The 22,095-nt window shown below is 43.5% G+C and overlaps 1 protein-coding gene across 1 annotated transcript in view; it reads left to right on the top strand.

The window, feature by feature from the left end:
* The window catches only part of PNPT1 (polyribonucleotide nucleotidyltransferase 1), a 130,898-nt gene that overhangs the window by 71,259 nt on the left and 37,544 nt on the right, over positions 1-22,095 (top strand). Inside the window, exons 15-18 of the mRNA XM_082251797.1 lie at positions 3,817-3,853; positions 7,426-7,489; positions 11,155-11,244; positions 19,275-19,328. Of these exons, the coding sequence (XP_082107923.1) occupies positions 3,817-3,853; positions 7,426-7,489; positions 11,155-11,244; positions 19,275-19,328 (245 nt within the window). The remainder of the gene's footprint in view (positions 1-3,816; positions 3,854-7,425; positions 7,490-11,154; positions 11,245-19,274; positions 19,329-22,095) is intronic.

Genomic DNA, 22,095 nt, shown 5'->3' with positions numbered 1-22,095 from the left:
CAGTTGCTGTCCAGGTTCCTTCGCAGGTTACACTCGGAACGCAGCACGGTGGTTCTTGTGGCACCGGACTGGCCTCGCCGGTCCTGGTACGCAGACCTCGTGAATCTGGCGGTCGACGCCCCGTGGCGTCTGCCTCTTCGAGACGATCTCCTGTCTCAGGGCCCGATATTCCATCCTGCTTTACAGTCGCTGGCTTTGACGGCCTGGCTGTTGAGACCGAGGTCCTGAAGGAGAAGGGTCTCTCCCCAGAGGTCGTTCATACCTTGATCAACGCGAGGACGTCTTCCTCGGGGAAGGTTTATTACCGTACTTGGAAGGCCTATTTTGCCTGGTGTGAGTCCAGGGGGTTTTCACCCCGCACGTACTCGGTTTCCCGAGTGCTGTCCTTCCTTCAAACGGGTGTCGATCAGCGTTTGGCGCTGGCTACAATAAAGGGTCAGGTGTCTGCGCTGGCCGTTCTGTTTCAACGTCCCGTGGCTTCCAACTCCTTGGTTGGCACTTTTGTTCAGGGAGTGCGGCATCTGGTTCCTCCTAGGAGGGATCTTCTGCCCCCTTGGGACTTGAATCTCGTTCTATCTGTGTTACAACGTGCTCCTTTTGAACAGATCAGGGAGATCTCGTTGTCTATGTTGTCCAAAAAGGTCGCCTTTTTTGGTTGCGATCACTTCGGCTCGCAGAGTGTCGGAGCTGGCGGCTTTGTCCTGCAAGTCTCCGTATCTGGTTGTTCATTTGGATAAGGTGGTCTTGCGACCTAATCCTTCTTTTCTTCCGACGCGAGTTTCGGAATTCCATCTTAATGAAGATATTGTCTTGCCTTCGCTGTGCGCGAAGCCTACACATCCAAAGGAGGTGAGACTACATTCTTTGGATGTTGTTCGGGCGATAAGGGTTTACCTTAAATCGACTGAGTCTTTTTGAAAGACGGACTCCTTGTTTGTTCTTCCAGAGGGTCCTCGGAAGGGCATGGCGGCGTCTGCCTCTACCATCGCCAAATGGATCAGGCAGACCATTGAACAGGCCTATGCTTTGCAGGGGAAGGTTCCCCCTGTGCCTGTGAAGGCGCACTCTACTAGATCTCTGAGTACGTCTTGGGCCTGTCGTCATGGGGCTTCTGTAGCCCAGGTGTGTACGGCGGCAACCTGGTCGACCGTGCACACTTTCACAAAATTCTACAAAGTAGATGTTCAGGCATCGGCGGATGCTTCCTTTGGCCGCAAGGTTCTTAGTGCGGCAATTCCCTAGGGTCCCTTGTTGGGGACCTCTGGCTGTTGGGATAAGTTTTTTATCCCCTGGTTATTTGTCTTTTCCTGGGTTGTTGCTCCTGTTGAGCAATTATTTTTCCTGTAGCCCAGCTGGTTTCCTTCCTTTGGTAAGGTTCCTTTCTTTGATGCGGAGACTGCGTTGCCTTTCGGCGCGGATGCGTTTCCCACCCCTCATGTTTGCACTGCTTTGGGACGTCCCCATATGTGACGAATATGAAGAGGCGGCGACTGTCGGAGGACGTAAGAGAAAACGGAATTTTTGTAAAATCTTACCTGTAAAATTCCTTTCTCCGAGTCCTCCGACAGTCGCCGCCCCCGCCCCTCTTTTGGGGTTTGGTTGTATACTCTACTGCTATTCCACTGAAACTGAGATATGGTTGCAGGAAGTAGGAGGGTATTGACTGAGGGGACCACCCCTTGAGGGTGGGATATGTTAAAAGCTTTAATGTTAACATATTCTGTTGCCTAGCTACTCCTTCGGAGCAAAGTCTAATACCCCATATGTGACGAATATGAAGAGGCGGCGACTGTCGGAGGACTCAGAGAAAGGAATTTTACAGGTAAGATTTTACAAAAATTCAGTTTTTCTGTTGTTCCTTCCTCATGGTAGCTTCAACCCTAGTGCCTTGCAAGCACATACTTTTTTTTATTATTATTCCCCTGCTGTCCTTTAAAGTAGAAATAAAGGCAAAAACCTATTTTTTGATTTTGGATAGCATAAGTGAGGGTATTATCCCCTGTCAGTTTTGTTTTGCCCTCTGTGCCCCATTCAGAAGACTTCCCTTCACTTCCTGACCCATAGCCAGAACAGGAAGTGAGAAGAAATCCCTGCAAATTAAGGGAATCCTTTGGGGGATCCTCCAGGTTACCAGAACTAGTATTCCTGTCAGTAGATTTTACCTCCTAATACTCTTTTGGGGAGGACCCAAATTTTGAGATTTTATTTTACTTTTATAGATAATGATAAACAAGACAAATAGAATGAATCTCCCTAACGGGGGCACAGACAGCAATAGAAACCTAATAAAATTAAAATCTCATCTTCACCCTTAGAATGAACCATGTTTAAGGCCCATATCGCCTGCTATCCTGGTTAACCCATGACCTCAAATAAAATCTAAAATTAAATTTGGGATATAGGGGAATCCTTTGGTTACTGCCAAGTCTAATCTAGATCTCTAAGAAACAAATTAGACCGAGAGTGAATTTGAAGGGAATCTCAAATTTTGGGTTGAGTTGTGAAGAGAAAGCTCCACAATGGGACTCAAAAGAGCAAAAAAAAAAAAAAAACCCTTTCCAGGGGTTATATCCTCCTAAGTGCCGGTTCACATTTCTGCGATGCGGGAACGCTGCGAATATACAGCGTGTTCCCGCATTACATCCGCAACCCTGGCAGTTCACATTTCCATATGCGATACGCTGGGGGTGTCGATTAAAAGTTAACGATACCCCCAGATCAGATCGCATATCGCAGTGCGATCTGAAAGTTCGCACAGAATGGGATCGCACTAGTGTGAACCACCATGTGATCCGATTCTGCTGTGGACCAAAAAAAGGGTCCTGTGCGAGTTTGGTGCGAATTCAGTCATACAAACTGTATGGCTGAATTTGCACCGCAGAGAGATCGCATGTAATTTTAGGAGCAGTGCGCTCCGAATTACATGCGATCTCTGTGATCGCAGAAATGTGAACCGGCACTTATACCGACCATGCATGGACCAGAATTCTGCTGGTTAAGCAGGAGCCAGGTGGCGTTCGATCCATGTATGAGCTGGCTGGTTGTGCACAAGTTGATTGTGTATAACCAGCCTGTTGCGTTTTTTTTCTAAACCAATCAGTGCTGCTGGCTATAGCTGGCAACTCTTATCATTTTTATTCTGCAGACGAGGAAGGCTCCTTGGCCGCAGAACACAATAGTGCTACGGGAGTAATTCCCCAATCCACCTCAAATGTGTGGATGAAGGAATCCTTTTTTTTTTTTTTTTTTTTCCCCAAACCCACTGTTTGAGAGAAAAAAGTATGTATAATGTATGGTCTGCCTTACTCTGTATAAAATAAAAATATTTTTTTTTTCCGTAAACTATAAATGTGTACTTTCTCCTTAAAGAGTTAAATATTGTGCCCTAGCTCTTATGTTTCCAGAATTAAACCTCTACCACCGGTTAAACGTTCTCCAGTATCCCGTATTTTTACCTCTCGACTGGAGATTGCCTCTTCAGATTTAAATATGGTTACCAGCACAAAGCCTGAGCATAACTGATGACAAATCTCAATGAGAACGACTCATACACTTGACATTTAAACTGGCGGCTTCTGTTGTTTTTAGTATGATAAATGTGAGATTGTTCTGTAATTGCTGGAAATAGGGTGAGTGGGTGTTCACAAGCTGTAGAAAATGCGTGTATTTCATGTTATCTTTGAAAGGGAAACATGTTTCTGTCTTCTAATTGGTTTGAATCATACGTATCTTGGAAAAATTAGTAGTAAACTGAAACGATGCAAATAGTTTTCCATTCCAGTTTCCATCTAATATATTCCATTATATCTTCTGCAGTGGTTTGAAAGCTAAGAACTTTATGCTTCATTATGAGGTAAGCTTGTAAGATGGTCTGACTTGTTAAAAGCGATTATGGTAGGGTTTGACTGCCGAACAATTTTTTTTAATTAAATTGCTATTGCATCAACCTGTCAAAGTGTGTATATGTTAAAGCAGTAGGGAAGATAGAGCTGGCATACCAACCATCAGTTAAAAAAACGAAACTCCAACTAGGCTGATCAGTTGCCCCTGCCCTACAGCCACCACTAATAGGCCATAGTGTGCTAATATTGTAAGGTAACTACAGCGCTGCCCTAATAAGGTGCATTCAATCAATGAGCAAAATAAATAAACATCAGATAAAGTGCTAAAGATAAAGTGCTAATAATAAAAGTGCTTCGTGCAATAGTCCATAAACTTTGGGTGAGTCTTGCTGCAATGTGAATCCAAAGTGGTGTGCTCCCCTCCCATGTGCCCCCACTCACCAGCTGTATGTAGAGAACAGGCTTTGGTAATATATACTCCTTCCTCCACTATTTCCACGTGGTGATGTTTGGCTCTCAATCATATCCAAATCGGGCATCTGAATGTGTAAACACTCCTTACCTCTTCCTTCTCCCCTCCACTTCACCCTCCAGTTGTGAACCAGCATTAGTATTCACCATGAAAAGGATTTGGTAGTTACAGCGGAGTTCCGGCTGCAAAATCATCACAATAGATTTTGTGGCATCCGCTTCCTTAGTGTCACCTGAAAAACAATTGGATATTCCCGATTTTTTAAATTTTTTTTTACTTACCTGGTTTCAGAAGAAAATATACTTACCTTCCTTCCACTTCCTCCCTCTGTGGCCACGGGCCGTGCTGTCACTTCCTGTCCTGCAATGCGTCCTGGGAGCTCTTACTCATCACTCCCAGGAGGCAATGGGCAGTGACGTAGGCGGCCGGCCGCTCCTCTCATCGCGTTATTTGCAAACAGGAAATAACGCGATGATAGGCGTCCCTATGGAAACCCTTCCTATGCCGATCGCATAGTACTGGGTATGCACGAGATTTCGCGCTGCATTCATCTGCCCCATCCAGCAAAAACCAGGAAGCAAGGCATACATTTTTATACTGCGGCTTCGGATGACCACAACAAAGATGGCGGCGCTCAGAAAACGATTTCTAAAGTAAGATTTTATGATTGCAAATCACTTATTAAACTGTGTAAAACCGGATTAGCGGATGTATGAAGGGCAGTGGATCACTATTTGGGAAGTATTTAAAAAAAAAAAAAAAAAAAAAAAAAAAAGATTCTGTGGCCGGTGTTCCGTGAGAATTACCTACCCGTGAGAAAAACCTACCCCTCGTCACTTCCGGTTCACGCCACTGTATGTAATGCGGCGTTTACATTAAAATAACTGTGCTGCAATACGAGTGATCTCCACTCCTGTCCCGGTCATTTCCCTGCTCTCGGCTAGTAAATATAAAAGCGGCGGCGGCTGTATGAAAACATAAATCGCGGAGCCGCCAGCCGCTTTTATATTTACTTGCCGAGAGCAGGGAAGTGACCGGGACAGGAGCGGAGATGACTCGTAATGTAGCCCAGCTGTTTTATGTAACCGCGGCGTGGGTAGATTTTATTCACGGTACACCGACATATTTCCATACTAGTGCGCATGCGCACTAGTCAGCTCCTCTGTTGTCCCATTAGGTATCCGGGGCTATGAGCATGCGCACTGCTGCGCTGCTCAGCTGTTCCTGGCCGGAAGTGACGAGGGTAGGTAATTCTCACGTTACACCGGCACTCAGCTTTAATAGTATTGCACTATGGATATTCTCCCCTCTTTTTCTTGTTCAAAGTATTTTTATTAGGTTTTCAAAATAAAAGTCAACATTTGCAAAAATAATTGCTTATAATAGCATCCAAAACCGTTGTACAGAGCAAAAAACATGCATGAGTACATATCAACGACCCAGTAATGCAAAATACGAAATGGATAAGGAGGAATGATGCTCTTATGGGATTTGAAAGTGAGGTGTTCAATGTTATAATCTCCTCCTGATCACCCCTTATGGGATCTGTGATAAGGAGAGAGACCAGCATCGAGATCCTCTAGATTTTGGCAATTCTCCCGTCCTTTTCATGGTGAATACTAATGCTGGTTCACAACTGGAGAGTGAAGTAGAGGTTATAAGGAGTGATTACACGTTCAGATGCCTGATTTGGATACGATTGAGAGCCAAACATCACCACGTGGTAGGAGTATATGTTACCTAAAGCCCGTTTTCTACATACAGCTGGTGAGTGGGGGCAAATGGGAGGGCGAGCACGCCACTTTGGATTCACATTGCAGCAAGACTCACCCAAAGTTTATGGACTATTTGTCTGATTTGATATTTCACAAAGCACTTTTATTATTAGCACTTTTTCCACACTTTTAGCACTATATCTAATGTTTATTTTGTAGCATATGAGATGAATGTTTTGCTAATTGTTTGAATGCCCCTTATTAGGGCAGTGCTGGAGTTACCTTACATTATTAGACTAGGTTACCTTAACCATCAACACAGCAGCAGCCTGATTAATCGCATATTCATAAAAGGATTCGCAGACCTCTTATGTGGGTTCACACCCATTAATCATAGTTGCGTGCTAATGCCCAGAAAGATATTGAAATTTGCCTGATCCACCCAAAATGGCCAGTGACTCCTAAGTATGTACTAGCTGGTTCTTTAAGGCAGTGCAGAGAGCAAGAATGATTACCAAAGTAGAGCATCTTTATCCTATCTACTCAAATCTTTCCATTTAAAGTGATTTGTAAAAACCCTTACATATACTGTGCCCAGTGAAGTGACTAGCCTCTGGTGATAAAAAAGCACAACATATGTAAGGATTTGTTTCATCTTGGTCTTGGTCTATCTACAACCCTCTCTTCTCTACAGCCTCCTCAAATACACATTTTACACAGCATTTCTTATCTCCAGAAGGCAAGGAGTGGGGATCTGATGTCACACATTGCACATAGAGCAAGGAGCTGAGTGTAATCCAAGATCTGAGTGGAGAGAATGGACACGCCCCTCTTGACACAGTCTCATAGGAAATCCTGCACAGTTGAGGATGTCAATCAACATCTGTGTGCTGGGTTTTCCCCTGGGATTTTGTACCATTGACATAACCTGTTTGTAGTGACTAATGCAGATAGGGAACACACTTAGTGCTTTGGAATGAGACTAGTACACATTATAGAAGGATATGCTTTGTACATTTTTAATTTCAAAGGTTTACAACCACTTTCTGATATGACTACTCTAAACTTGGTTATTGTGCATCGTATATTGAATGATTCCATTCCCATTCTATGCAGACTCAAAAGTTGATTGATTGTTAACCCATCAGTTAGATTTATTCTTTCGTTATATGAATTCAGGAATTTGACCAGCTATCATTAGATGCCATGCTATTCACATATTCAGTGCACTTTATATAATATTAAATATGCCCATTAATCCTTAACTTTTTTGGCCAGTGGCCTTGGCTTTTAGTTTTATTGTGATTTAAAAAAATGGCATTTTTGTCAGTTTGAAATAGTGTATTTTGTATTCTCTATATCTCCGTTTTGATAACCTAAATTGTTTGTATTTCAGTTTCCACCTTATGCAACAAACGAGATTGGCAAGGTGGGGATGAATAGGAGAGAGCTGGGCCATGGTAAGATTTATATATGGATTTCTCTATACTAAAATTTACTTTTGGAATCTCACTGCCATTGAATCAAATATGTGCTAGGGGAAAAATGTACTAAAATGTCAAATAAATGCAGACACAAAAAAGGTTACCATACAAAAAGGCTTACAATATAATATGCCCCAGAGCCCAGGTAATGTGACTTAGAAATTGTCACAGTTCAGGGGTGCTCAACCTTTTGAAGCGTGAGGTAGCGCCATTTAAAGTGTTACTAAACCTAGGACCCTGCATTCACTATATCTGCCACAGTACACAGAACATGGAAATGCAATGGTTTTAGTAAATATAAACTGGTAAATACATTTTTCATCAGTAGTTAGAGCAGCCTTGTGACTTCTATCAGTGTCTGGTTAAAGCTTCTAGGAGGAGTTTTTGTTCTGCTCTGACTATCCTTTGAGGCTGCAGGACCCCTGACCCTCTGTCTAGACAGTGCTGATTGGCCCTGTGCTGCTCACATGCAGTCTCACAAGATAAAAAACGTTCACGCAATACACACCAAACTGAGCATGTGCAGCTTGTCACCTGGCCTCTGTTCTATCATCAGATAATTTTGGGACTGTGGAAAAAGGGGAGGATTAGAGAAGACAGGGTCAAACAGTCTTTTTACATAATGCAGAGGATAAACCCCTTAGGTTCCACAGTGAGTATAACAAGCATGCCATACTGACAGACTGATTTTGCTGTTGTGGGTTTAGTAACACTTTGGGTGATTTGGTAACTGGTTGTGGGCCCCAAAAAAAAAAATTGGGTTTTCCATTTCCTGATCTTTCCTAGCTAGTAAGAAATGTAAAGGAACTTCCCCCGATGACTGTTTCTGGGGAAGATGTGAATGGAGCACTGGAGGGCAGGGAAGTCATTTGGGGTCTTTTAGACGGTCTTATAGACCCCCCCCCCCCCCATGTCTCAGTAAAGAGAACCTGTGGCAGCAAACTGCTGGTCGGCTAGGTATGTGACAGCAATAAAGTTAAGTAAAAAAATTAAAGCTACACCTAAGCCCCTCCCCAAACAATTAAGAGCCCTCCTTTCCACTCCCACACACCTGCACACACACATATGAATAGAAATGCAAGCGTCGGAGGCACCTATGTAATAAAATATTCTGCTACACATATCATCAATCATGCCAAAGTGTGAGCAATAATTCTAGGGCCATCATTTATGGTTTTACTTTAAACCAAAAAAACTGCACCTAATGTGAAATAAATGTATTTATATACATACGGCAGCACTAAATACAAGTGTAATAAAAGACATATAAATTTGTTGTGTTGTATCTAAATGTGTATAACACCCAATTGCACAAAAAATCATTAATATATTATCCAAAAAGTCCAGCAAAACCATGTGTTTTGTAAAAATCAAGACACTTGTAAATCTTCTGTGAATCCCCTGGTAAGTTTCATCACTACTGCTACAATTCGCCTCTTCCCAGGTAAGAAAGACCCCAAGTTGTAGGAGGCCACATCTCGCTCATAGATGCCTGAGAGCTTTTTCAACAATCGCATCAAAGAGATCAGGAACCATAGGGCACACCAGCTGCAATTTAAACTCAGTCATCACCTCCGCTCGGCATATAACATAAATCCGGAAAAAGAACAATTAACAAGACTTCATAGTGTAAAACCGCCAGGTTTAGGATAATATTGATAAAATACTACTCACAAGAATAAATGAGCAAGAGCACATCATAGAACTCTACTGCCATTTCCTCCAGTGGCTTGATGTCAGCAGAGGCTCCGCCCCAATGCGTTTTGTCATACCAGAGGTTTTCAAAGGCTCCTATGGTTGGTCTATTACGTTTGTGTGCACTAAATTTAACTTTAATGTATTTTATACTGAAAATTTGCATTTGATAAACCACAAACAAAATGGTAATTATCACCATTTTCTTCTGTTTTCAGAACATATATAATGTTTGGATGTTTTACCTAATCTTCAGGCCTAAAACATGCAAAAAATGTTCTGGCAGTTAAAGTAACCTATCAGCACAGGATCACTTCTATTGAAATTCTTAGCTGTTAAAAGAAGAATAAATATACACTGCTCAAAAAAATTAAAACCCAGCAGATCTCAATGGGGAAAAATATGCTGGATATCTATACTGATATGGACTGGGTAATGTGTTAGGAGGGAAAGGATGCCACATCGTTAAATGAAAATTATCATCCTACAGAGGACTGAATTCAAAGACTCCCAGAAAATCAAAGTGAAAAAATGATGCAGCAGGCTAGTCCATTTTTCATGCAGCAACTCAAAATGGTACTCAGTAGTTTGTATGGCCCCCACGTGCATGTATGCATGCCTGACGATGTTGGTGCATGCTCCCATTGAGACGACGGATATTGTGCTAGGGTATTTCCTCCCAGATCTGGACCAGGGCATCACTGAGCTCCTGAACAGACTGAGGTGCGGAGGGTCTGAAACATACTGTGCCAGAGGTATTCTATCGGATTTAGATCAGGGGAGAATGGGGGCCATTTAATGGTATCAGTTCCTTCACCCCCATGAACTGGCAGCATACTCTTTCCACATGAGGCCGGGCATTTTTGTGCATCAGGAGGAACCCAGGACCCACTGCACCAGTGTAGGGTCTGACAATGGGTCCAAGGATTTCATACCGATACCTAATGGCAGTCGGGTACTATTGTCTAGCCTGTAGAGGTCTGTGCATCCCTCCATGGATATGCCTCTCCAGACCATCACTGACCCACGGTCATGCTGAATGATGTTACAGGCAGCATAACATGCTCCACAGCTTCTCCAGACCCTTTCACATCTGTCACATGTGCTCAGGGTGAACCTGCTCTCATCTGTGAAAAGCACAGGGCGCCTGTGGGGGGGGCAAGGTGCTGGGCAGGGAGCACAGGGCCCATTAGAGGACACTGGGCCCTCGGGCCACGCTCATGAAGTCTGTTTCTGATTGTTTGGTCAGAGACCAAACAGAGACCAAACCTGTGGCCTGCTGGAGGTCATTTTGTAGGGCTCTGGCAGTTCTCATCCTGTTCCTCCTTGCACAAAGGAGCAGATACCGGTCCTGCTGATGGGTTAAGGACCTTCTATGGCCCTGTCCAGCTCTCTTAGAGTAACTGACTGACTCCTGGAATCTCCTCCATGCTGGGAGACGCAGCAAACCTGGCAATGGCAGGTATTGATGTGCCATCCTGGAGGAGTTTGACTGCCTGTGCAACCTCTATAGGGTCCAGATATCGCCTCATGCTACCAGTAGTGACACTGACCCTATACAAATGCAAAACTAGTAAGAAACAGTCAAAGATTACAGAAAAAAATTTCATTAGCCTCCAACTGTAAAACCATTCCTGTTTTGAAAGTTGTCTCCTTGTTGCCAAACTTGTGCACATGTTAATTTGATAACCACCAAAGCAGGTGAAACTGATTAACAGCCCCCTCTGCTACTTGCCTGAAAAGATCAATATCCCAGGAGTTTAATTGACTTGATGCATTACTCTGAAAAGTGTTCCTTTTAATTTTTTTGAGCTGAGTATTTACCTTCCCACTGACTCGCCCATGTTGTGAAAAGCTGCTGCTTTGCTGCTCCTTTGAAATTATCATACAGTTTACCGTTCATATGTAGCTAAATGAAATAACCGTATTTGATATTTTGTTCATAGGTGCTCTCGCAGAAAAAGCGCTAAGACCAGTCATTCCAAAGGATTTTCCCTTCACAATAAGAGTGACTTCTGAAGTATTAGAGTCAAATGGTAAGTGACATAAAAAGGACTTGGAAACATTTACAGTGTATCCGGAAAGTATTCCCAGCGCTTCACTTTTTCCACATTTTGTTATGTTACAGCCTTATTCCAAAATGGTTTCAACTTCTTATTTTCCTCAAAATTCTGCAAACAATAACTCATAGTGACAACGTGAAAGAAATTTGTTTTAAATCTTTGAAAATGTATTAAAAATAAAAAACGAACATAATCACATGTATAGAAGTATTCACAGCCTTTGCCACGACACTCCAAAATTGAGCTCAGGTGCATCCTGTTTCCACTGATCATCCTTGAGATGTTTCTACAACTTGATTGGAGTCCACCTGTGGTAAATTCAGTTAATTGGACATGATTTGGAAAGGCGCACATCTTGTCTTTATAAGGTCCCACAGTTAACAGTGCATGTCAGAGCACAAACCAAGCCATGAAGTCCAAGGCATTGCCTGCAGACCTCCAAGACAGGATTGTATTGAGTTACAGATCTGGGGAAGGGTACAGAAAAATGTCTGCAGCATTTAAGGTCCCAATAAGTGCAGTGGCCTCTATCATCCGTAAATAGAAGTTCGGAACCACCAGGATTCTTCCTATAGCGGGCTGCCCGGCCAAACTGAGCGATCGGGGGAGAGGGGCCTTAGTCATGGAGGTGACCAAAAACCCGATGGTCACTCTGATAGAGCTCCAGCATTTCTCTGTGGAGAAAGGAGAACCTTCCAGATGAACAACCATCTCTGCAGCACTCCACCAATCAGGCCTGTATGGTCATTGGAGTTGGTGCTCTGGAAAAGATATATTGATGACATCCTCCTCCTATGGAATGGCGACGTCGATTCTTTAAATCAATGGGTACCCTAAACGCAGCGTTTCAAGGCATTACGATCAGTGTCATGAAAGGAATCCGGAAGGTACCATTTTTTTGGGTATCGATATGTTTTCCGGTTGTTGGAGAGGTAGCAACATGACCAGGGGGGGTCTCAAAATTAGAAACCTATTGGATTTTTATTGCCAGGACGTACACCCCATTTGGTTTAAATATCGAATGGGATGTGAACGCTATTGGTAATGCCTGATCTATATCTTTTTGGCATCTATTCGTTTTTTAGTGAGAAAATTATTTTTTCCATATGGGTTTACACCCATTCTTTAAAATTTTACTTTTATTTTTATGATTTGTTATTGTTTAATATATGCTGTTTATGTTATTAATTTGTGTCATCTTTGTATTTATATATGTGTGTGACCACAAGATGGCGCTGGTCCTTATAGGTGTATTGGCGTTGCTGTCGGTTATATATATATTTATATATATATATGTGTGTGTGTGTGTGTGTGTGTGTGTGTGTGTGTGTGTGTGTATATATATATATATATATATATATATATATATATATAATATCATTTTCTTCAGGATACTGATATAGAGATGTAGAGAATTTTTTATAATTTGGTGGGATATTAGCGTGGGTTGGCCGCTGGTCTCCTCTTTGGTGTGGGGGTGATCATTTCCGGCTGGTTGGAGCGCATCCAGCCCCGCTTCCTGTTGCCTTTGTGTGCTCCTCCCCCCTCCGGTATATATAGTGTGAAAGCAGCGCCATTTAGCCACGCCCTCTGACGTCTGGTTACAACGAAACATGTAGGTGGAGCCTGGCTGGCTTGACACATCGGTGGACACGGCAGCCATCTTATTGGTTATCAGGGCACTGCTTACCAGCAGATGAGTGTTTGTGCATTGGATAGTGTGTAAATTGCCACCTTTATTTATAATAAACGGTTTGTTGAATGTGCTACACTATGAGGCGTCCTTCCTTTCTCCCTAATCTGATGTCGGTTGCTGTATAACATCAGGCTGGGATCCAAGGATCGCTGTGGGGGTTGTGTGTGGATTCTACAGGAGACCTTTTGTGTGCGTTCGACTGACCTTTGTAATTGGGGTCGGTCAGTTCCGGTTAGAGGCTTTGACACCTGGGAGAATGGTGGTGGTTGCCCCTGGATTGACATCTTTACTGGGATTGGCTGAATACTGACCTATCTCACCCTAGTGTGTGGACTTTATGAAAACTGTTCACTGTTATTTGAGCGCTGCACCTATTGTTTTCTTTATCTGTTATTCAGGATTTGTGCCAGCTGCTATTATTATACTACTATATAGTGGTTATATTGAGGTTGGCGAAGTATATAATCACCATTTTTGCACTGTATGGTAGAGAGGCCAGACGAAAGCCACTCCTGTAAAACGCACATGAAAAGCCCACCTGGAGTTTGTCAAAAGGCACCTGAAGGACTCTGACCATGAGAAAAAAAATTCTCTGGTGTGATAAAACAAAAATTGAACTCTTTGGCCTGAATGGCAAGCGTCATGTCTGGAGGAAACCAGGCACCGCTCATCACCTGGCCAATACCATCCCTACAGTGAAGCATGGTGGTGGCAGCATCATGCTGTGGGGATATTTTCAGCAGCAGGAACTGGGAGAGTAGTCAGGATTGAGGGAAAGATGAATGCAGCAATGTACAGAGATATCCTTGATGAAAACTGCTTCTGAGCACTCTGGACCTCAGACTGGGACGAAGGTTCATCTTCCAACAGGACAATGGCCCTAAGCACACAGCCCGATGTGGCCCAGACTTGAACATCTCTAGAGACTACTGAGACAAGGTTGGGGCAGAGACAAGGGGGGTGCTGCAGTAGAGGTGCGAGGGCCACATGTAATGGCCTGGGGGGCCACATTCGGCCCACGGGCCTTGTGTTTGACACTTGTGGGCTAGAACTTCCCATCCCACTCCCGGAACAACATCAAGTTGGACTGAGTGCTGCTCATCCATTCACAGGGAGCTCTGTATTTTATGAATGAAAGGTGCTTTGCATAGTGAGAAGTGTACCTGTCGTGTATGAACTGGTCTATCTGTATAACCAAGGGTACTTATTAGACAAATTAAAATATATGATACCATACAATAAGTTGCAATGTGCAATAAACATATTCAAAGTGATACATATGAGTGTAAAAAAACAAGTGTCAATGAAAATCAATACAATAAAGTGCAATAAACATAAATAAAACAATATAAGTGAGTGTGAAATGACATTAACTCATCAATGTGCAAAAATAAAAATGTGCAAAAATAAAAAAAAATTATCATAGAAAATGTTTAAAAAAAACTTTTGAAAGATAAAGTGCATGAAGTGACAGTCCACTGAAAATGTAAATGAGGAGCTGTCTCTATTGCAAAAGTCCAAATGGCTTAAGAATAGAATCCACTTCAACCAAAGGTGTCCTAATCCAAAGAAGGGGTCACCAAGACGTGTACATCCACCACCCGGGAAGGGGAGTTGGTACTCTTACTGGATTTAATGGACTCTACTGCCAGTGGCAAAGTCAATCAAGCTTGGAACTGAAGCCTGGATAATAATAATAATCACTGGCAGACTGACATCCTCCTTATCCTTTATATCAGGATTTTGGTATACGGTGCTAAATCACTGCACTGCGCATGCGTGTTGCCCTAAGGCTTGTGACTGCGCCATGTCCAGTTACCAAACTATAATTTTCCTCTAGCTTGGTACAAACTTCTTAGGAAGGAAGTGAGGCAGTCACATAACCAGAGAGGTGTGTGCTATAGAAGGTCTTCAAAACTAGAGTACTGTTGGCTTGGTTGCAAGGAGGTGAGATTGGGCCATCGCCATGAAATGCCTGGTGTTAAGCCAGTCCTAGATGGTGCAATTTTCTTTCCTGCAACAGACATATTGATGGGGGAATCGCCAGCAGAGCCGTTCCTGCTGGGAAAACACGATCATTGTTGCTAGTGACTATAGCCGCTGATCATTCCATGAAAAATCTGATCTGACTTGCTGGTTGTACCCAAGTTGATCGATCGAACGAACCGGCTGAAATTCAAACGGTCTATGGCTGGCTTTAGAGAGAACTGCCAGAAGTGACCCATGCAGATTGCAGAGGAAGGAGAGTGCACCCAGGATGCACACTAGACGCTATTGATAAGATTGGTACACACTATGAGGATAGGCTTTGCTTATTTTTAATTTCAAAGGTTTACAACTACTTTAACCACTTAAAGACCAGAAGGTTTTACTCCCTTAATGACCAGACAATTTTTTTGCGATACGGCATTGTTATTTTAACTGACAATTGTGCGGTTGTGCGACGTTGTACCCAAATAAAATTGATGTCCTTTTTTTCCCCACAAATAGAGCTTTCTTTTGGTGGTATTTTCATTACCTGTGCGGTTTTTATTTTTTGCGCTTTAAACAAAAAAAGAGTGACTTCTGAAAAAAAAAGTCTGCTTTAAAACACATCCAATAAAAAAAATCCTCATTTTAGGCCAATCTGTATTCTGCCATAAATGTTTGGTAAAAAAAAAAAAAAAAAAAAATACCAATAAGTGTATATTGATTGGTTTGCGCAAAAGTTATTGCGTCTACAAACTAGGAGAAAGATTTATGTAATTTTTTTTTTTTTTTTTTTTTTTTTTTTACTAGTAACGGTGGCGATCAGAGATTTTTAGCTGGACTGCGACATTGCGGTGGACAAGTCGGACACCTAACTGACACTTTTGAGGGGACCAGTGACACTACAGTAATCGGTGCTAAAAATATGCATTGTTATTGTACTAATGACACTGGCAGGGAAGGGGTTAACAGCAGGGGCGATCAAAGGGTTAAATGTGTGCCTAGGGGATGCTTTATAACTGTATGGGGGATTTACTTACTGGATGAACACACAGACCTGTGTTCCTTAATAGGAGGAACACAGGATCACTGTGTTCATCACTGACAGAACAGCCGTCTGCCATGTTTACTTCGGCAGACCACCGTTCTGTCTCCATGGGGAGCGATCACGGGTGCCCGGTGGACGCCGCTGATTGGCTCCTCCTCTAGCCAATCTGAGCACGTGCGTGCGCCCGCCCCCACTAACTGCCACACTAAATGACGTACAGAGCTGGTGACGGTGGCATTGATGCGCACAGCTGCATGATGGGGAGTGCTGTTTAGGGACGGGACTCCACAGACTATTACAGCGGTGGCTGGATTTGCAGCAGATGGCATGAAGATAAAGTAATGGAGCCGGGGTCAGAGATCTGCAGCTTATCTGAGCAAGCACCTGTGATCAAGGCTGGCTGCTAGTAAACACACTGCACTCACAATAGTGGAGAATAAGTCCATGCTGTACATGGGTGTGTGATTTTATTAGCTGGCAGATAGATCACATAGCCCCACCAGTGCTTTATTACCCTATCTTCATCCCACCTGCTGTTGTACTTGTGTATGGAGTCAGCTGGGGGTGCCGGTCTTTCCTGTCCCTCATCATCCCCTTGACCGGTAGATGTGTACTTCAATGCCATGATTACGAGTCCAGAAAGCTAAACTTCAGGAGGTTTCACGCTCATTAAATATGCCAGACATGCATGCACAGGTAAACACTGATCCAGAGAAGCATTGGAGTTTACCAGGGTACAGTACTTCACTTTTTTGGCATGCTGGACATGGCACATGGAACTCCAAGGCATGGGAGTGCACCAGGAGATTGGCGCTAGGCATGAAAAATGCCTATATCACTCCATGTGCATGAACCTTTAAAGTGGTATTAAACCGGAAAGCAAATTTATTATATTTCAGCGTTCCAATGAGATGTGGTGGATGCATTTGTTTTCTTTTATTGGCTTTTTTTTTTTTTCACCTGGTGATCTGGCCAGGAAGTCTTTTTTTTCGTACAGAACAAGCTCTCCTGCAAATGTACCAGTTAGAGGGTTGAAGCAAAGGATTTGCGATAAGATGCCCTTCTGCTCCTTCATCCAGAGTGGGGGGACTCTAATACAGGAAGGGTGTTAGTAGCCAGATCACAAGGCGATAACAGAGGGGGGGGGGGGGGCTAAAGATGCAGCCATCACATATGATTGGTAAGCTTCAGTATATTTAACTTTTTGGTTTTGGGTTTAATACTACTTTAAAGTTGAAGTTTATTCTGCTTATCATTTGCTCTTTTGCATTTTCACTTGTTTCTCCCTCTGCACCAGTTACATATCTTATTTTAGGATGTAGTGATGCCATCACAGGGTCTCAGTGCTTCTCTATGCAATGCAGGCAGATCATGGCCAGTGGAAACAGCCAGCAGGGTGCCATGCATAGCTTACTGAAAACAGGGCAGCACCATATCTCAGTACTCCTCTAAAGAGCACATTTGCATGCAGGCTTCCTTAAGTTACGCCCAGATGTGAGGGTGACCCTCCATGATTGAAACGACAGAAATTCAATTAAGGAAAAGGATGGACCAGGGACAGTTAAGCCAGCCATACATGGATCGAAATCCCAGCTGGACTTGCCGAATTTTGATCCACGTATAGGCAGGCTGTCAGTCCATCGATCGACTTGTGTACAAGCAGCTTGTTGAGCTTTTACTGAGAGGTCAGAGCCGTCGGCTATAGCCAGCAACTCTGATCATTGTATTCTAACAGCAGGGAAGTTTCCCCATTGTCAGAATGCAATGCAACAATGAGAAGGATTGGCATGCGAACGATAAAGTATATGGGAGTCTCACCTTGTAAAACAACCTATTCTGCTTAAAATAGAAATGAAAGGCAAAACATTTGTCTATACATATAAATACCAATCCCCCCCCCCTTTTTTTTTTTTTTTTTTTTTTTTTATCAGTGATGATATTTTCTTTGTTTTCAGCTGCATAAGGAGCTTAGAGAGTTAGGGGAGGAGAAACAGCAGGACACTGGTCTTCCCAGTGAATGCCTGGGGGGGGGCATGCTGCACCAGTCTGATCATTAAAAGGGAGCAGACTGAGTTCCCAGCACAGCCAGAAAGCTGGCTATGCTCTGTTCTCATGCCTAGTGTGGTCAGTTTTTGATAGGAAAGCAGAGGGACTGGCAGGAACACCAAGAATTTCACACAAAGGAAGGAATACAAAGAGAACAGAACACTTTCTCCTACAAATACATGGTACAGTAGGCACATATCGTATAGAAATGTTAGGTTTACATATTCTAGAAGTATAACGTTTTTCCTTGGATATATATTAAAGTGATACTAACGATTTTTTTTTTTTTTAACGTAACAAACACGTCATACTTTCCTACTCTGTGAAGTGTTTTTGCACAAAGCAGCCCAGATCCTCCTCTTCTCGGGTTCCTCTGACACTCTTGGCCCCTCTCTCCTGTAGAGTGCCCCTACAGTAAACCGCTTGCTATGGGGGCACCTGAGCTGAGCTGCTGCTCTGTGTGTCCATTCAGACACGGAGCTGTGGTTCAGCTCCGCCCCTCTCTCTCCTCATTGGCTCACTGGCTTTGATTGTCTCAGCCAATGAGGAGAGAGAGTCCTAGACAGCCAAGTCTCTTATGCAACATTGCTGGATCAAGATGGGCCTCAGGTAAGTAATAGGGGGGCTGCTACACACATTTTTTTTTTTTATTTTAATGCATAGAATGCTTAGGGATAAAATAAACTTTCTGCCTTTAGGCTGCATTCACATTTCAGCGTATGGATCGCAGGCAGAATCGCCGTGATTCTGCCCGCGATCCGGAAATCATTGCAAATCGCGGGATGCCTGTGCGTTGCCCGTGATTTGCAATAGCACCCCAAACGCTGAGCGATGTTGCCGCGATTTCCGCCTGCCGAATCACGGTAACATCGCGCAAAAAAAAAATCGTGGGACGCAATACGCTCCAAAGAAGCTCTTGTACTTTTTTGGGCGTAATGCGTCCCGCGATTTTTTTTTTTTTGCGCGATGTTACTGCGCTTCAGCAGGCGGAAATCGCGGCAACATCGCTCAGCGTTTGGGGTGCTATTGCAAATCACGGGCAACGCACAGGCGTCATGCGGTTTGCAATGATTTCCGGATCGCGGGCGGAATCGCAGCGATTCTGCCTGCGATCCATACACTGACATGTGAATGCAGCCTTATAACCACTTTAAACTTGCTGGACAAATTGTTAACTTATATAATGTTCATGTGTTTATACTTTTTATTATGGTTAAATAACCTTGTTTAATGTATTCACATCAGGTTCCTCCTCTATGGCTTCTGCATGTGGTGGCTCTTTGGCCTTAATGGATGCAGGTAATTTACATGTTTACATTTCTTAATTCTTTAATGGCTTTAAATCTATTCAGGAATTGACTTCTATTAACCAATTTTGTTCTGAAGGGGGAAAAACAGCTCCTGCTTCATAGGGGAGGGGGGCTTCACCCACTCAGTAACACCTACTACAGTGATGGCGAACCTTGACACCCCAGATGTTTTGGAACTACATTTCCCATGATGATCAACTATACTGCAGAGTGCATGAGCATCATGGGAAATGTAGTTCCAAAACACCTGGAGAGCCAAGATTCTCCATCATTGACCTACTACATGGTTTGTAAATGTAATATGTCTGTGGATGAGCGATGAGGGCATGCTGGTTGCTGCACTTCTCTCAAAGGATTTTGCACAGACATTTCCTCTCTGCCCTGTGTGGGCTTTCAGTAGGTGGTTACAAGTGGTTTCTTTCAAATAGACTTTTATTTAAGAAACGCATTAAAACTGTGTATGGCACATGCAATACAGCATCAGATATAGGCTGTCCATCGCCAGAGGTAGCAAGGTACGGTTGTGGTAAAAATAATCGTGTTTTTAAAAAAATGAGTAAAACTCAAACTCCTTGTAATAGCTTTTATTTCCATACACATAAATGCATTTGAAACATTGCACAGCCTATTCCAAATCAAAACATGAGGAAAAGTTTTTTAAATTTGTTCTTACTTTAAAGAAAGTGAAGAAAAAAGGAATATTGGGCTTAAAAAAAAAAAAAAAAAAAAGCAGTGTCTGCATTTTTCTTTACAAACTCAAACATGAAACTGAAAAATGATTGAAGATTTAGCTTTCCTGTGGATTACTGAAATAATATTTAGTTGTATAACCACTGTTTGAGAACTGATTTTACATCTGTGTTGCATGGAGTCCACCAACTTCTGGCCACTGTAAACAGCTATTCCAGCCCAGGACAATTGCACTACAGTCCACAATTACTCTGCATTTTTTATTTTATGGTTTTACCTCAAAAATAGCATTTTTTTTTTTTCCTAATAAGTTTTTATTGGTTTATCAAAAAGTGCATAGAAAAGACAAACACTTAATACAAAAAATCCAGTACAGCTTACAAACCAGAGATCATCATGTACAAAGTTAAGCAAACACCATACTTATCGGCGTATAACGCGCACCTCAATTTTAGGAGAGAAATTTCAGGAAAAAAGCTTAAATTTAAAATAAATGGCTTTGAACTCAGAACATTTTTTTTTTTTTTCAATCAAATGACGTCTCACCAGTGTCCAGCAATGCAGCCTCGCCAGCACAGCGTCCAGCAATGCAGCCTCGCCAGCGCAGCGTCCAGCAATGCAGCCTCGCCAGCGCAGCGTCCAGCAATGCAGCCTCGCCAGCGCAGCGTCCAGCAATGCAGCCTCGCCAGCGCAGCGTCCAGCAATGCAGCCTCGCCAGCGCAGCGTCCAGCAATGCAGCCTCTCCAGCGCAGCGTCCAGCAATGCAGCCTCTCCAGCGCAGCGTCCAGCAATGCAACCTCGCCAGCGCAGCGTCCAGCAATGCAACCTCGCCAGCGCAGCGTCCAGCAATGCAACCTCGCCAGCGCAGCGTCCAGCAATGCAACCTCGCCAGCGCAGCGTCCAGCAATGCAACCTCGCCAGCGCAGCGTCCAGCAATGCAACCTAGCCAGCGCAGCGTCCAGCAATGCAGCCTCGCCAACGCAGCGTCCAGCAATGCAGCCTCACCAGCGCCATTGACACTATCCAAATCAATTTTAAAAAAGGCCGGGAAGCAGCGCCGAGAGCTGAGGAGAAGGGAGAACGAGCTATCGCGGTCATTGGAAGTTTCGGCGCCTATGATAGACGTCAAACATCTCGGCATCTATGACAGCTTTTCCTTCCTTCCCACGGCCTGCGTTCTTCTGTTCTCGGGGCTGCTTCCTGGCCTTTTGTTTTTTATATCGGCGTATAACTCGCACTGTTGCTTTTTCCTCCATTTTTAGGAGGAAAAATTGCGTGTTATACGCCGACAAATATGGTATATTGAAGTCCTCCTTTTTTTTTTTTTTTTTTAAATAAATAACACAGGGCAGCCTGGATCCTCCTCCTTTTCTCGGGTCCCTCTTCGCTGCGTCTAGCCCCTCTCTCCTGTCGAGTGTTCCCACACCAAGCAGCTTGCTATGGGGCCACCCAGGCCGAGCTCCAGCTACATGTGTTCATTCAGAGACATAGCTGTGGATCGGCCCCACCCCCTCTCCTGATTGGCTAACTGACTTTGGTTGACGGCCTTGGTAGCCAATTGCTCCACAGCTGTGTCTCAGCCAATCAGGAGGGAGAGTCCCGGATGGCCGAGAGACTTGTGGACAACGCTGGATAGAGATTGGCTCAGGTAAGTATTAGGGGGTGCTGGGAAGGCTGCTACACACATGAGGCTTTTTATCTTAATGTGTAGAATACATTAAGATATAAAATCTTAGAAACATAGAATGTGTCGGCAGATAAGAACCATTTGGCCCATCTAGTCTGCCCAATATATCTGAATCCTATGGATAGTCCCTGGCCCTATCTTATATGAAGGATAGCCTTATGCCTATCCCATGCATGCTTAAACTCCATCTTCTGACTTTACAACTCTTTTAAGTAACCAAGTAGGAAAACTTCACATTGTTCCTTTTCTTTATACTCCATGACTTGGCGAAGGTGGCGTATTAAAGAGTATTTATTGCCTGGAGACGTTTGAAGGTTTAGTTTTGGTCCACCATCTTCACCACATCAGAGAGGTTGGGAGTTCGATTAGATTTCCAATG

The sequence above is a fragment of the Pelophylax lessonae genome (genome assembly GCF_965119305.1).
Source record: "Pelophylax lessonae genome assembly, chromosome: 3".
NCBI lineage: Eukaryota > Metazoa > Chordata > Amphibia > Anura > Ranidae > Pelophylax > Pelophylax lessonae.
The sequence above is the reverse complement of the archived record's forward strand: the minus strand, read 5'-3'. Positions and strand labels throughout refer to the sequence as shown.